Here is a 15,277-nt window from a genome sequence, read left to right on the forward strand (position 1 = left end):
TGGGCCCCTCCACCCCCCAGGATTTCAGAACCAACTGCCCAATGACAGAGACTAGAAAAGCCGTCTGTTCTGAGGGGTGAAAGTATTAGTTGAGTAGCATCCTGTGGGTCCATCTCCTGAAGCCAGAACATTCTAGTCAGACTCCTGGTGGGTGAGACCCTACCCTGTAAGCTCAACAACTTCTGGCTGCAGGCACTTCAGCGACAGTAGGCTTACCAGGCTATTTCTCAGTGGCCCAACAAGGCCTCTTGCAAGAACTCTGAGCAGCCTGATTCCATGCCAGTTGGTTAACTTGGTAAAATTTAGTTTGCTTGTTTTCCTCTTCCCTTCCCACCTTTTTTTTGTGTGTATTGTATTTAAGATTGCAGGCTGAGGGTAACAGCTGTCTTATTTTTATTGATAGGTAAGCCACTCTGGGAACCTTTCTGGCTAAAGAGTGGGATATAAGTACTTTGCATGAATAAATACATGCATACATAGAAAACAGTAGCAGAGAGTTTGGGCGGATGCCACCACTCACCTGATCTCCACTCAGCCGTGCTGCTGCTGCTTACCAGGGGGTGGAGGGAGAGGGGCAAGGAACCAGAGACTTTGTCATGGTGAAAATGCACCAGCAGAAACACCAGATCGGCTCCACCCATTTGTTTGCACCACGTCAACCTCGCACCTCCACCTCTGCCTTCCAGTAAGCAGCAGTGATGCAATTGACTGGGGTTAGGTGATTATCGGCGGCCCACAGTGTTGTCTGCTACTGATCCAGACATAACCTGCCTGTGTGTACAAGAGCAAAAGCATCACTGGCTAGGATTTTACTTCAGCTAAAGTGTTCACACCACCTCAGATGCTTGTTACACAGGACAGGGAAACATTTAACTCATTGGTCACAGCTTGACAAATGTGCTTGGAAACTGACCTTCATTTTTTGCACCTGCCACAAGGAACACTGCTCAGTAATCAAATAACTTGTTAATGAAGATTAATATTCAAGAATATTAGCAACTATGTGTCTGGGCTTTAAGGAATATAATGTGATCCACTATTTACAAGGGAAGAAATTGGAATGCTCTCCATTTAAAAGTACCCCATGACTATGAAACTAAAATACTATAAACATACTTCCTCAGTTTATGTAATGTTACCCACCAAAGGAAATGTAGTACTTTAACCCTTGTAGTTTCAGGGCTGGGCCAAAGCAAGTGAGTGAAGATTTTATTTCCTCTTAAGCATACTTTGGGGGAAGCATCCACAAAGTCTGGGCTTAGTTATGATTTGTTGTGAGGCAGAAAGAGAAGACAAACAATAAGTTCCGAAGACAGCAAGAGTTCATGTTCAGGGTACTAGTGGTTACACAAGTCTTTCCTTTGGGGAAATATGTAATCTCTTATTCCAGAACAAGGAAGTTCAGAACAGAACGTTGTGGGTGGCCCTCATTAAGAACACACTAGTTTCATTGAAAAGCTCTTATGTGTCCTTCTTTTAACATTTTTAAACAGCAATATGCTTACATAGTGAACTTGAAAAGTAATTGCCCTCAGTACAATTATGAGGTAATGTCACAACCATTTTAAGGTATGTAACTATACAAGGGCTATAGCTGACAACAGCATTTTCCTTACAATATAATATTATATAATGATCTGATCTTCTGAATAGGAAGAAAGGTGTGTTACATTACACTTTTTTTAGCAGCCCCCCATCTCCTCAAACAGGGCACCTATGCATGCATTTGCACTAGCATTTTAGATCAATTTCATTTACTATTTCTGCAACTATTACACATTTTAGGGTGCAATACAACTCAAATTTAATTTGAGCTTTATGAGACATGTACTGCACATTTAATTTGCACCAGTGTTTTACTAGGCACTCTGCAGAACATAAAAGTGACACAGTCCTGTAGAAAGCATTTTGCCTAATTACATCTCTCCCTAAACATTCCATCACTGAAGCTGCCTCTGCCTCCCCGTCATTCTGTGACAACGGCTTGTCCAGTGATTTTACAAAGAAAACAATGAAGCCTCAAATCTTACTAATCAGAATTTTGAGAAATTATATTACTTGAACATTGTGTTATCCGGCAGTAGCCAATGTGGTGTCCTCCAGATGTTTTCAACTACAACCCCATCAGCCCCAGCCAGCATGGCCAATGGTCAGGACAGACGGGAGTTACAGTGCACAATATCTGGAGGGCACCACACTACCTATCCTGCATGTCAAATTTTGGGGATACATGCCTAGACCAATAGTGCACAGTAAACTTGGTTTTTCTATCTGTGTACAAATCCACAAACAAGATTCAAAGACTAACTAGTACTACTAATATTATTCATATTAATTAGTCATTTGATTTTAGATTAAGCAATGTAGGTGGTTACCTTCCCATTGCAATTGTTCAGCAATTGCACACCCACTATAAGATGCAACCAGAAATATTCAGATCAAACTCAGGCAAGTTATCTTCATCATCATCATCACCATCATCAATCATTTTATCTCTTTACAAACATCCTAAAATTCTGTTTTCCATCTTAAACTTTGGATGGGGAGTACTACTGAGCTGGTGATTATCAATGACAGATCCACAGTTACCATTATCCCATACACATATAGAGCATTTCTTGCCTCAGAATGCAGTAGCCCTAAAGCACACATAATTTGAAAGGTCATCAACATCCTATGGAGCTGTAGACCTGGAATAAATAACCAAGATCTTTTCTTTCTCTTGTCATAAGTACTAATGAAGTGTTTTATATTTGCTTACGTCTAGTATGTAACAACTACATAATTATGCAACAACTGCTATATAATCAGGATGTTAAAATGTTTTAAACCTATCAACAATGAATTGTACTTTGTACTTTATTGCTCTGTCATAGTTTTACATGATCCTTCTGTAACTCAACCATCTGTGCTGAATTTAATTGCCTTGAGTAATTTTGTATTGTTTGCATATTTCATCTGTTCACATTAATGAATATCTTGTGTCGCAGATTAAGAAACAACATATCCTGCTGTTAACCTCTATGCGAGATGCACTAATGAGCCATATAGGATAAGAATATATTGCAAACCAATAAAGACATATAACAATATTCATGCAGAGAGGAGGCATCTGATAAATCAGATGAATGATAAAGTAGGCTGTTGCTTATAAACTAATGTTATAAACAATAATCCAGTTAGCCTCTAAGATGCTGCTCCAGTAGCTGCCAACAATGTGTCCTTCAGATGTTGTTGGACTCCAGCTCCCACCAATCTCAGCCAGCATGGCCAAGTCAGGGATGATGGGAGCTACAGTCCAACAACATTTAGACAGCACCATACTGGAGGACACCAGTTTTACTGTGTACCCACCATACCTATAAAGCACATTCAAGCACATCCCCCCCCCCAGAATCCTGGCAACTGTAGTTTACCCCTCACAAAGCTACAATTCCCAGCACCTTTAACAAACTAAAGTTCCCAGGGTTCTTTGGAGTGGAAAATGTGCTCTGAATGTGCTTTAAAGGTATGGTGCAGATGCAGCATTGCCCTTCCAAAATTAAGAGACAGTGGTATGTGCAACAGTTTCTATTGCTTGATGGCAATATTCATCCTGAGTGATTAAGGGGAACATGGCTCTCCAGACCTAAGCAAATAAACATGATTCACAAAACCACACAGCACACAGCATCCACAAATATCTGTTGAATCATAGGAGGCAAGGCTTCTAGAACACTACTAGATTGCTATACAGCAGATGCACTGGGCTGCAATCAGCACAACTTGCTAACAAAGAAAAAGGTCCATGTGTGTCAAGACAATATCTCAGACACCATACTCCTGCTTCTACTCTATGGTATCCTGCCAAATCAATAATGGCTAGGTTCTCAGTCAGGTGGTAGACCTATGTCTGGATTGTATTACTTCAGAGAAAGCAAGTCTCCCATAATTAAAGGCTGCCTCATGAAAAAAAATATAGAAAACACAACTACACATGAAACACTAACAGCCTAGGCTACTATCCTTCTCCCTGAAACTTAGTTTTCTATGTTCAGGGATTGTCTTTGTTTTTGTGGAATGGTGGGGCATCGTGTAACTTCTCCTTCCAGTCTGAAGTTTAGACATGGGTTTAGACACAGACTTCCAGTCTGAAGTTTACATAGGTGAGAACACCACCTATGCTCCACCTGTTCCAGTTCATTCTATCTCTCATCGCGATCTTCGGGATCAGCACCCCTTGTGATAGTGTTTATTATTATTCCTGCACATAAACTACATGATAAAGGACCACCTTAGAGCTCAGATTGTAAAACTTGCCAATTTTAAGATCGGACGAAGAGCGATGACTGCCATCACAATACAGATGGTTCATTCACTGAAAGGCAACGCCTTCCTGGATGGAACATGGGAGTTGTTTAACCGTCAACCGGACATCTCCAAGCTGAAAACAAATGAGTTTCCACAGCCTGAACAGAAATGTCAAGCTAAACATCCGGGTTGCAAAAACAAGGAAATATGCAACACAGACTGATGAGTGGACTGAATTATATAGCAGCCAAAGCAGCTTTTTCTGAATATGAAGCTGACATGTTGGACTCTAATCTCTACGTGTAAGTGTCATTAAAAAGGAAAAGGATCAGCTTCAGTCCAGAGCAGGGGTGTGTGTGTGTGTCATTTTGAATTTATTTATGGTGCAAAAAGAATTTGTAAATGGGTGTAATGAAGCCCAAATGTTTGCTTTAATAAAAACAGTGGGAGGCAATTTTGTTCAGATGAGCAGCAATGTGGGAGGAAAGATGACGAGAGGAGGAAAACATAACCATTTCCTCACCAGTTTTTGGTTCAAAACTCTAAGCAGCCTTCCCCCCCCCCCCATGATTCCAGAAGCATGCTTACCCTCATAGCCACAAGTCAAAACCTTCTGCATTGAAAATTTTATAAGCACATTTCAAGGGCATTGCAAAATATCGACAATGTCTTTGCAAGTTTACACCAGAATCAATGTGGTCTTGCAGACAAAGAGATGGATGTGAAGACCTTGGTTCAAACCTCTGTGGTGTCATTTAAACAAGTCAGCATGTCTTAGCCTCAGTACCCTGTCTGCTAAATGGCAATAATAGTATCTGACAGCCAACAAAGCCTGTTATATACATTATGCAAAACCATTTGTTTATTTATTTGTTTATTTATTTATTAGACTTATATCCTGCCCTTTAACCCAGTAGGAGCCCAGTAGAGCAGTGGTAATAGTAGATTGTGCTAAACTAGAGTGAAATGTCTGATGGTATAGTTCCTAAGTGATTTTGTGTGTGTGGTATACATCACTTAATGTAATGATCCTCTCTCTTGTGAATATTGAGGGGCAGATTTTAAGCAATAACAATAGTTATATCAGTAGAGGGTAGTGATAGCTTAGCCATTCACTCTAGTAACATGAAGCAGAAGGATAACAGAACAAGGAAGCCAGCAGCTTTCTGCTCTGCAGACATAACAGAAAGAATAAACAAAAGCAAATTGAGAGTTTCTGAAAGAGTAGGGATGTTGGAATGCAAATGACGAAGAGTATTATATGCTGGCAGTTTTAGTTATTGTTCTATGTACCCATTTTGTTTCAAATACTATGTAAACCAAATAGAGGTTTGTGTTTCTTTTAAGAAAAAAACAAATAAAATGAATATACAGATGTAACAAATTTGTGATAGAATTAGATGGCATCTTATTGTCTGAGTAGTGACCAAAGATGCTAAGAGCTATTGTGATTCTAGAGGATTGCTTCTGAGAGCAAAAGACCCATTTGCTGCATTATGTTTTTCTCATTTTAGATACTTTGAGTTTATATAATGGATTTCAATATCCTGGATTTTCTTCTTTTCTCCCTGGCCACAAATATGTCAATTCATTTTTATACAAGCAGGCTGTTCCTTAATAAATTTTCTTCCCACCTTTAATCAATATTTACATCCCTGCATGTCCTGACTGACATGATACATTTTACATGATACATGATACATTTTGTCTTCCCTTATATCATTAGTTTTAACGGTTTTGGCAAAGTTTCATCAAAGACTATGTGGGCTAGGAAGACACATGAAATATGTTCCAATTTTTTTTTTTGGAAATTACTTTCTGGAAGAAGCATGAGACCTGGGCTGAATCTATAGCTGTGTAAGTTGGCCTCAAATAGGAAAAAAATAATCTAGGATCTCATGATAGACTCCACAGCATGTCCGTGGGTTGCTATATTGGTACCATTATGACAGACAAAAGCATATTCCCATGGAGGACATGCAGAGCCCTTGCTTTGAATTAAATAGCAGTGGGTGGTCCATGTAGAGTAGGGAGGGTGGTTGGGAAGTAATCAAGACTTAGCACTCTTGTGATGTAAAAAAGTAAAATAAAAATGGATTGCTAGTGATGTGAGACATGCAAGGGTGATACCAGCAACCTGAAAAATTACCACTCTGTGTAAATAGGTATCCTTCATTTTAAGCACTGGGAATGTAAAACAACTAAGGGTTTGAGGTATAGACTGTGCATACCTGGTGCAAACCATCTATTAGCGAGGAGTGATGAAATGATTTACTATCATCCACAAAAAATGATAATCCAGAAGAGTCCTTAGAAGAATATGCAACATATTCAGCTTAAAAGAAAGGGGGTTGTCTATCACCGATTATGTCACCACCTTGTTTCAAACAATTTTGCATTACTGTGGGAAAAAACCCCGTAAGAGGCCCTTTAGTCTCTGCAGGTGTTATCTTTACTATCTATGAGATACAAAATAGAATTTATTTTTGCCTTCATCCAAGGTCTGCTTCAAATTCATCTCAGTGCTTGACTCCTACCTCAATTCCCCCATTACAAAATAAGGCAGCAAACAGCAGTTTTTTTCTTTCTTTCTCCCAGTCACAAAAGACTTTCTTCTTATGTGTATGTTATGGAAAAATAGGGGAATGATGCACTTAGCTTACCCTTATGCTTCTGTCTAGACTTCAGGGTCGCACACAACAATGTGCATTAGAACAAAGCCACCATTATCAGTAAGTGGCAGAAACGAACTAGCCAATGGCATCCACAGCATGTCCCACTGTTCTTCAAAGTTCCCTGCAGCATCTTTAGAGTTAATATGGATGTAATTCCCACAGTAACTACTTAGCATCCAAGTACAATTCCCCATCTTTATCCAGAAGGCCTGTTAGTATCTGCTGTTGTAAGCTACTCACAGCCCTTTCATTAGGTAGAACAAAAGCCAGTATTTGATGTAGTGTGTGGTAGTAATGAGGACTCAAAAGCAAGTTTCCCAAATGGAATACATACAGGCTCTCAACACCATCTTGGGTAAGTCACTGAATCCTTGTTGTCTTGTGTTTCCATTGATGTAATACTGCTAGCCTTGCACACATTATGATACATTAAAGATTGTCATAGTTTTTTTTTAAATGGAGTGATGAAGGTCAGGTAAGTACCTCACAGAGACAGAAAAGCTTCTGGAATATTCCTAGATAGAATGAATAGTCTGGGTGACTGTTTTAACAATTATATAATATAGAAGCAAATAAGAGAACACACACTGCCCCTTACCCCTAAAAACTGATGGTTATATTTTCTAGCAAAAGAACAGGCCATTAGCACAAGCAAAGCAAGCAGCCACCTGAAGCCCCACATTCCACAAAAAAATTGTTCCTTCTGTTGGTCTGCAGGTCTTTCTCCACCATCCAGGCAGCTCCAGACCTGCACCCTCTTTTCTAATAGCTTGGACCATGCAGATTACAAGGGCAAAAAGGGGATTTAGAAATGGCAGAGGTGGGGCAGGTTAGATAGATAATAAACACCAATGCCCCTTTTAGCAGCCCTTCTGCCCTAGTCTCTAGGGTGCAAAGTGAGGCATGCAGTTAGTACAACAGCTCAGGCCCCTGTGCCCAGTTATTATATTCCAAAATACAAAATGCAGCTACAGTTAAAACTCCTCATAGAGATAGAGAACAAAAATATTTACCATTAGAAAACGTCTGGGGGGTAACGTGCTGCTGGAGGTGCCTCTCCCCTGTTTAACATTATAAAAAAGTGGTTTAGAAACAGTATCCAGCAAGGAGTTTGGCTTTTTAAAAAATTGAAATATTCCCAAAGCACAGATGAGTCACAATTTTTCAGTGATCCTCCCTTCCCCCCACCCCCCTCAAATCTAGCTAAAAGAAACTACCCAGTCACTTGGCCAATGAATCATTTTCATAATGGTTTCCTTCCTGTTCACCATTCACACATCCCACCTTCGTTATCATAGATTAGGCTCCACTAGAATACTACTAGGTTTATCAGGAGATAGGCTGAGAAGCAATAGACAAAAAGAGAGAGATTAAAAATGAGTATTGAAAGTATATTAAACTACCGTCTTGAGCCAAATGTAGAAGTAACTTTGAAAGAGCTCTTGTTTATCACAGGATAGGACAGCAATGTCTGGCTAATAAGGGAGCACGCATGTAAAATAAAACGTGACTGTTCAGAGCAGCAAAGAATTTCAGCTAATACAGAACAAGTGGCCAAACGGCTTCTGTTTTAAGGGGGAGTCAGAAGATCTGCTTTATGTGTGAAGTTGTCATCTGCAAACAGGCACAGACGTCTCCAGAATCAAGTCAATTAACTGAACTACTACAGCAAAATATAAAGGAATTACATTTCTAATAACATCCTGTGATGATTATTCAGAAGTAGGTCCTACTGAGTTCATTTATTCTTTCCCTCTAGTAAGTGTGCATAGAATTGCAACTTAATTTGTATTTAGGGGTGTAAATTCAATACAGCCCAGCTAATTGCTATATAGTCCCTAATTTCTTAGGTGCTAAATGCATTTTCCAAGGCATCTTCCACAGAATTTGACTTTGGACTCTTCAGATACCAGCTATGACTATGCACATCTCATGGCTAGAGATGCACAAAAGATATCACATGAGTTTTCCCAAGCCTGCTTCCATTGCTTTACTGAACATGCATCTTCTCCAAGGAATACATGTTTCAGATATCTGAGCTGATGTCTGGGAATACTAAATCGGGAACAACTAGGCCATGATCTACAGTGCATAGTGAACCAAAGGCTTTCTCAAAGTTTTTCATGCAGTGGTTGCCAGTGCTGAATTGTGCAACAATTTTTAAGCTTCATCATATAAAAAGTGATTTCCTCACCCAGGGTCAAGAGCTGCTTTTAAAAACGACAACAACAACTATGAAAGATGCTTTGCAGTTCAGCAATGCTTTCAAGTTGGAAGTGCAACCAAATGGTCCCAGGAGGACTGACAAAACAATATCCTGTTTCAGAAAGGTATCGGTTACAGTTGAAGACCAGAGATATTTTGAGTAAGCTCAGTTGCAGTGAAGCAAGGGTTCAAAACAGGTCCAAGTCATCTCAGAGGAACATATGTTATTAAGGAGGGCTTGGAATGGATAGTGAGCAGCACAAGATCTTTCATGCAAAAGAAATAGGGAAGACCAAGAATCAACCTATGTTTGATAAAGCCTGGACCTATGGCCTATTCCAGATTTACTGGAGCCTACTAAGAAATGAACTTGTGCAAGCTTCCATTTCCATTTCCTTCTTTAAAAGGACATGAAGAAGTGAGGTTTGTAGCAGCAATGGGAGGACAACTTCATGAAAGCATCTGCCATTCCTGGGACATCTCAGGGTTGACCCATATTAATGCCTTGCACTTGCAAACACAAAGAAACAGCTAATTGGACATGCCTAACCCAAAGTTCAACAAACTGGCAGCACAAGAGAGCATACAACCGGGTAGTGCACACCAAGCATGTGGAATAAATTATCCCAAGGGGAGCAAGAGAGAGTCATAGGGTCTGAGTGCTAGCTTGTTAGGCCTAATGAGAACCAAATACTGGAGTCAGGAAACAGTGTGGAGAAAACACAGAGATGCACCCTGAAAATGGGAGAGAGAATAAACAGAAAGTAATACCCCACTCCCCATTGCTCCAGGCAAAGTCAAACCCACAATTTTCAGCACATCTTGCTGCAAATAACATCTCCATATCTTGTACTACACTTGGCAAACAGCTTTTGTAAAAAGGGCTCATAAAACAGGTTGCAAAGGATCAGCTTTCCCCTCCTTGCAAAACATTTGAGCATGTATGTGTGTCAGGGATGGGTGTTCTTTTTTCCTCTGCAGCAGAGAGGAGAGGAAGATTTCTATATTGTCAGCCCCCAAGAATCCAATGGTTTTTCAGTTTTCTGCTCATCCACCTTTCAATAGCATTCTTTCCAAATCTGTTTGTTTCATCCACAGTTCTCATGCTTCCCATAAGACTTCTGGGCCATCTGAGTTTTTATGCTTGGCATTAGGCAGCCAGCAGGGTGGAGCACAGTCAGCAGGACCTGGGCCTTACAGATTATCCAGCAAACAAATGGGCAGGGAATAGAACAGGAGCCAGGCAAACATAGTTGGGCCAAGGCCAATCCTAGCCTAAAAGTATTTATACACCTGTCAGATCAGCAGAAAACAATGGCTCACTGGATGGGTGGACTCCGGAGCATGAGAGGACATCACTGCCCAGGGAACCTCTCATCCTGAAGGCTTAAGTGGTTCACCAGACAAGACAGCAGAGCACAACCCCAAGGGTTGCTAGGTCTAGTCCCAGAAACTCCTGACATTGTTAATTGTGAAATCAAAATGTTGAGGAAAACAGGATGATTAAGGAGCACAACCCCACCTTTTCTGTTAATCTCAGTTTAGTGCCTACTGGACAGATGTGTTAGAAAATAATATATACAGATACATGGTAAATTGGCCATTATCTGTGTATATTAAATTGTTGTCTCCACAAAAGTAAATAGGCTGTCCACTAACACTACCCTCCGGAGCAAGATCCTGAATTCCATGTACAGTCTGTATTTTGAAATCACCCACACAACGGATAAGGAATTGGGAAGCTTCACAAGTACAATAGCAAGAGCTCTAGATTATGGGATATATGTATCTTGCAATTCATGAATAAAATATAGTTTGCTTCAGACAGCATTCAAACAGTACATTCTGGAGACTCATGTCCACTGCCTGCTGAACTTTCTAGGCCCAACTACCAGAACTTTATTATCAGGTATGACCCTCATCTGTTCAGAAAGTTACTTCATATCCAGAATCGGGCAAACAAGAATCCCTCAGACTGCAGTGTCCTACTGGGTATATAAGGGATAAGCTAGTCTCTCAAATAACCTGGTTCTGAGTTGTAGAGGGCCTTATATATTGGTACCAAACCTTGGTCCAGTAGCAGATTGGCAGCCAGTGAAAATCCCGCAACCAAGATGCTATATGCTGATGATAGTTTGCCCCTACAAGCAACCTAGCTGCTACATTTTGCATCAGCTGCAGCCTCCAAACCATCCTCTAAGGTAGCCCCACAGACACTGCATTGCAGTAATCCACTCTTGAGGTTACCAATGCAAAGAAAACTGTGGTCAAGCTATCCTGATCCAGGAATGACCACAGCTGCCTTACCAGCCAAAGCTGGTAAAAGACACTCCCAGCCACCAAGGGCATCTGTGCCTCTAGTGACAGAGATGGATCCAGGAACACCCCCAAACTATGCACCTGCTCCTTAAGGGAGAATGTGACCCCATCCAGGGCAGGCAACTTACTGAATTCCCAGACCCAGGAACCACTCACCCACAAAGCCTCTGTCTTTCCAGGATTGAGACTCAGTTTATTTGCTCTCACCCAGCCTACCACTGCATCCAGACACTGGCCCAGGGCCTGCTCAACCATTCCTGATTCTGATGTTACAGAGAAATAAATCTGGATATCATCAGCGTACTGACGACACCTTGCTCCAGATCTCCTAATGATCACTCCCAATAGCTTCATGTAGATGTTAAATAGCACTGGAAACAGTATTGTGCCTCATGGCACCCCATAGCTCAACAGCCACGCAACAGAGAAACACTAATCCAATGCTACCTTCTAGAATCATCCCTGGAGATAAAAACAGAACCACTGAAGAACAGTGTCCCCAATACCCATCTCCCATAGATGATCAAGGAGGATACCATGGTTAATGGTATTAAGAGCTGATGATAGATCTAGCAAGAGCAACAGGATCACATTCCCCCGTCCCTCTCCTGATAGAGGTCACCTATCAGGGCAGCCAAGGCAGATTCACTTCTGAACCCAGGTATGAACCCAGATTGTAATGAATCTAGATATTCAGTTTCCTCCAGAAATGCCTGCAGCTGTGTCACCACAAACCTTTAATCAGCCATGAAGGGCAAGGTTCAAGAGGGCATGTGGTTGGGCTCATACTCACAACTAACCCGTCAATGTCAACAGGCTACAAAAACTGAAATTGATCTCACAAAACATGGCCTGATGGAGCATTGGAGCTACATCAATTGTGCCATCTGGCTCACTACAGAGACAAAGGACTTTGTCCTCAAAGTTCTCAGCAAGCAATTTACAGAGGATATCTGAGGAATCCCAGATTTCATCCATCAACATAAGTGTCATCAGCCTACAGATCACCCTTAAGCGCTCCGCAGGACAATTACTCCAGGACGTGATCAACCACTTTAATGGTTAATCCAATAATAATCCCCCAAGAAACCCAAGGAAGCAAAGATGAGCATCTGAAAATTACCAATTGTGCACCACTGACAGAGCACTATGCAGTAACCTCTGTAAACCAGTGCTGCTGGTTCCAGGATTTTAAGGGCTGTCCAGCAAGGTACTCTCAGGAGTCCCCCAAAACCTGGAAGAGGCAGGTAATGTAAACTGAGTATTCTCTTGGGTGCTCCATGTAAAATGAAATTGTGGCACTACTGGAGTAACAGGCTATCTGCTGGTCTTGTGGCTTTGGCACATGTCAGACCTTGCACCTTCTGAAGCTGGTCCTGCTCTGAACACAAGTCCTAAAAGACTGTATTTAACATCTGTCTCCTTCCACTTATATAGTATTGAATAGTGAGTATTGATTTGCCAATTCTATGATGCACCTCTCAGACAGACAGACAGACAGACACACACACACACACACACACACACACACACACACACACACACACACACGTTGCTTGATCTTACAAACAACTTAATGCAGGCAGAATGCATCTTTCAATAGGAAAAAAAATCTGAATTCCAAGAATTTGATGGCTAATGCTATGGGGCAAAGAGAAGTTGGGATAGAGCAAACTGCCATTGAAAACAGCTTGGAGCAGTGGTGTTTAGTGCCAATGACTTCAGGCTATGAGCTGCTTGAAGTTGGGCAGTGAAATTTGAGAGGTATTCAATGGCTTATGTACAGCAACTGTGGAAGATCAAAAACTCCAGTACTTAGTTTTGTGATGCTACCTCTCATAAATGGCCACTGTACTCATTGTTCAACAAAACACCAAGAAACCAGTGGTTTAACCAGCTTTATAGGTCATCAAAAAACAAGGGAAGACACACTGTTGGAAATGACATATGGGAACATCATTAGTCAGTCTGCAAGCTTGTCAGTCTTGTCCTGATGATATGCTGTCTGGCTAGGGTTGCATAGTCTGTAGACTGCACAGCACCAATGCAATGTTTGTGCCAAAACAACATTAAATGGTAGTAGTGTCCTTAGAGCAAATTGCAAGAAGAAAGCAAGTCACTGTTATAATAAAATATCCACATATGTGAGCTCTATCAATGTTAACTGGATTTTGTACAGAATTATATAGAAGCACATTAATTCTGCACATATGTTTTTGAAATCCTGTTCAGCAGTTACCCAGATACATCTCATATATGTTCTTTTTAACGGGAAGAACCAGAAACACTGTCTCATAGTCTGTGGCACTGCATATAATGGGTCTCACTCGAGCTGGGCATTTATCTGCTCAATAACTGGCAACTGATTTTGGAGCTATGTTGTTTCCAGCAAGAGAAGGAGGATGAACTGCATAGGACACCCCACCAGAAGTTCTCAAGCAACACCTCAGTGGATATCCAGGGTAATCAAGTCTCATAATTGATTTTAAACAAGCACGTTAACTGCTATAGTAGCATATTCCAAACAATATTTGAATACCAAGTTTACCAAGCACATGATGAAACAATAATAAAATTATTGCACTTAAACTGTGAGATTGACCACCTTCTAAAATCTTTATCCTTCCTTAATGGCAAAAAACTGAATTTATCTACAATCAATTAATAAATGTAGCAGTGCACACTTATTCTCAGGACTGTGTATATATTGCAATATTATGTGCACAATAAATCATGCAAATAAAGCAAAATTGCATATATTTACATTTTTCTTCTGCTGTTGGCCATGAGGCGAGGAAACACAGAGGTATGTGAAGCACTTGATCCCCAATACTGAATATATGAAGCTGCCTTATATTGAATCAGCATCTGGCACATCAAGCACAGCAATGTCTACTCTGATCAGCAGTGGCTCTCAAGGGTCTTAGGCAGAGAGTCTTCCCATCACCTGGTACTTCATCATTTTAGCTGGATCTGCCAGGGACTGAATTTCTGTAAGCAAAGCATGTACTCCACCACTGAGTGATGGTCTTTCCCTCATTAAAACTTCTGCTCATCCTTCCACAATTTCACTGGTCCTTGTCTGTATATTTTTCAATTTCGCCTCTGTAGCCATAAGGGCTAGAAGTTTGCTTTTATTTTATATTTTTAAGAATGAAAATTTTTAAATTCTCAAAATGCTGAATCCTGCACTGAATTCTGCATACATACAGTACTATTAGCACTAATGCATGTAAACACAAGTTCATTGTTTTCATTCTGCTCCCATGCCTGTTAGGCTAGTCTTCTACAAAACCATTGTGCAACACTTTATTCACTAATCATTTTTATAGAAGATAAATAACTGATACTTAAAAGTTACTGCCTCTCTTCCCCAGCCTTTGATCCCAGGGACAAGGCAACCTTCATTAGGATTGACCCAACTCTATAACAGGAATGTTATTCATTATCTACATTTTTAAAAGCAGCATTAAAAAGTGGGGTGGGGGAATGAAAAATACTAGCCGTGGCCTAATGAAACTGTCATTCAAGCAAGCTCATTGCACTTCCTGCCACAGTGTGATCTGAAGGGGACCTGTATTAGGCGACCTGTTTGGAGCAGCTCTTCAAACACACCGCATTCAATTTCAAAGTGCTTGGTCAAGGGAGTGGGTTTGCATTTGCCTTGCTAGAAATTTTATTCCCTGTGAAATGATAAAAATATTTCAGTGGAAATGAAGGATGAGAAGGGGGAGTGGGTGAGGATGGCTGTTTGCTAAGACTCAACTATAAAACAAAAAAGGGCAGTT

General features: G+C 40.7%; 1 protein-coding gene across 14 annotated transcripts in view; it reads right to left on the reverse strand.

Moving 5' to 3' along the window:
* The window catches only part of SCUBE3 (signal peptide, CUB domain and EGF like domain containing 3), a 230,431-nt gene that overhangs the window by 52,664 nt on the left and 162,490 nt on the right, over window positions 1-15,277 (reverse strand). For 12 of the 14 annotated variants that reach the window (XM_061632341.1, XM_061632340.1, XM_061632355.1 and 9 more), the window contains one exon: window positions 7,979-8,026. The exons of the other annotated variants lie outside the window; for them this stretch is intronic. In XM_061632341.1, the coding sequence (XP_061488325.1) occupies window positions 7,979-8,026 (48 nt within the window). The remainder of the gene's footprint in view (window positions 1-7,978; window positions 8,027-15,277) is intronic. 14 annotated transcript variants of the gene reach the window in all.

Source organism: Rhineura floridana, chromosome 6 (assembly GCF_030035675.1).
Source record: "Rhineura floridana isolate rRhiFlo1 chromosome 6, rRhiFlo1.hap2, whole genome shotgun sequence".
In the NCBI taxonomy this organism is placed as follows: Eukaryota; Metazoa; Chordata; class Lepidosauria; order Squamata; family Rhineuridae; genus Rhineura; species Rhineura floridana.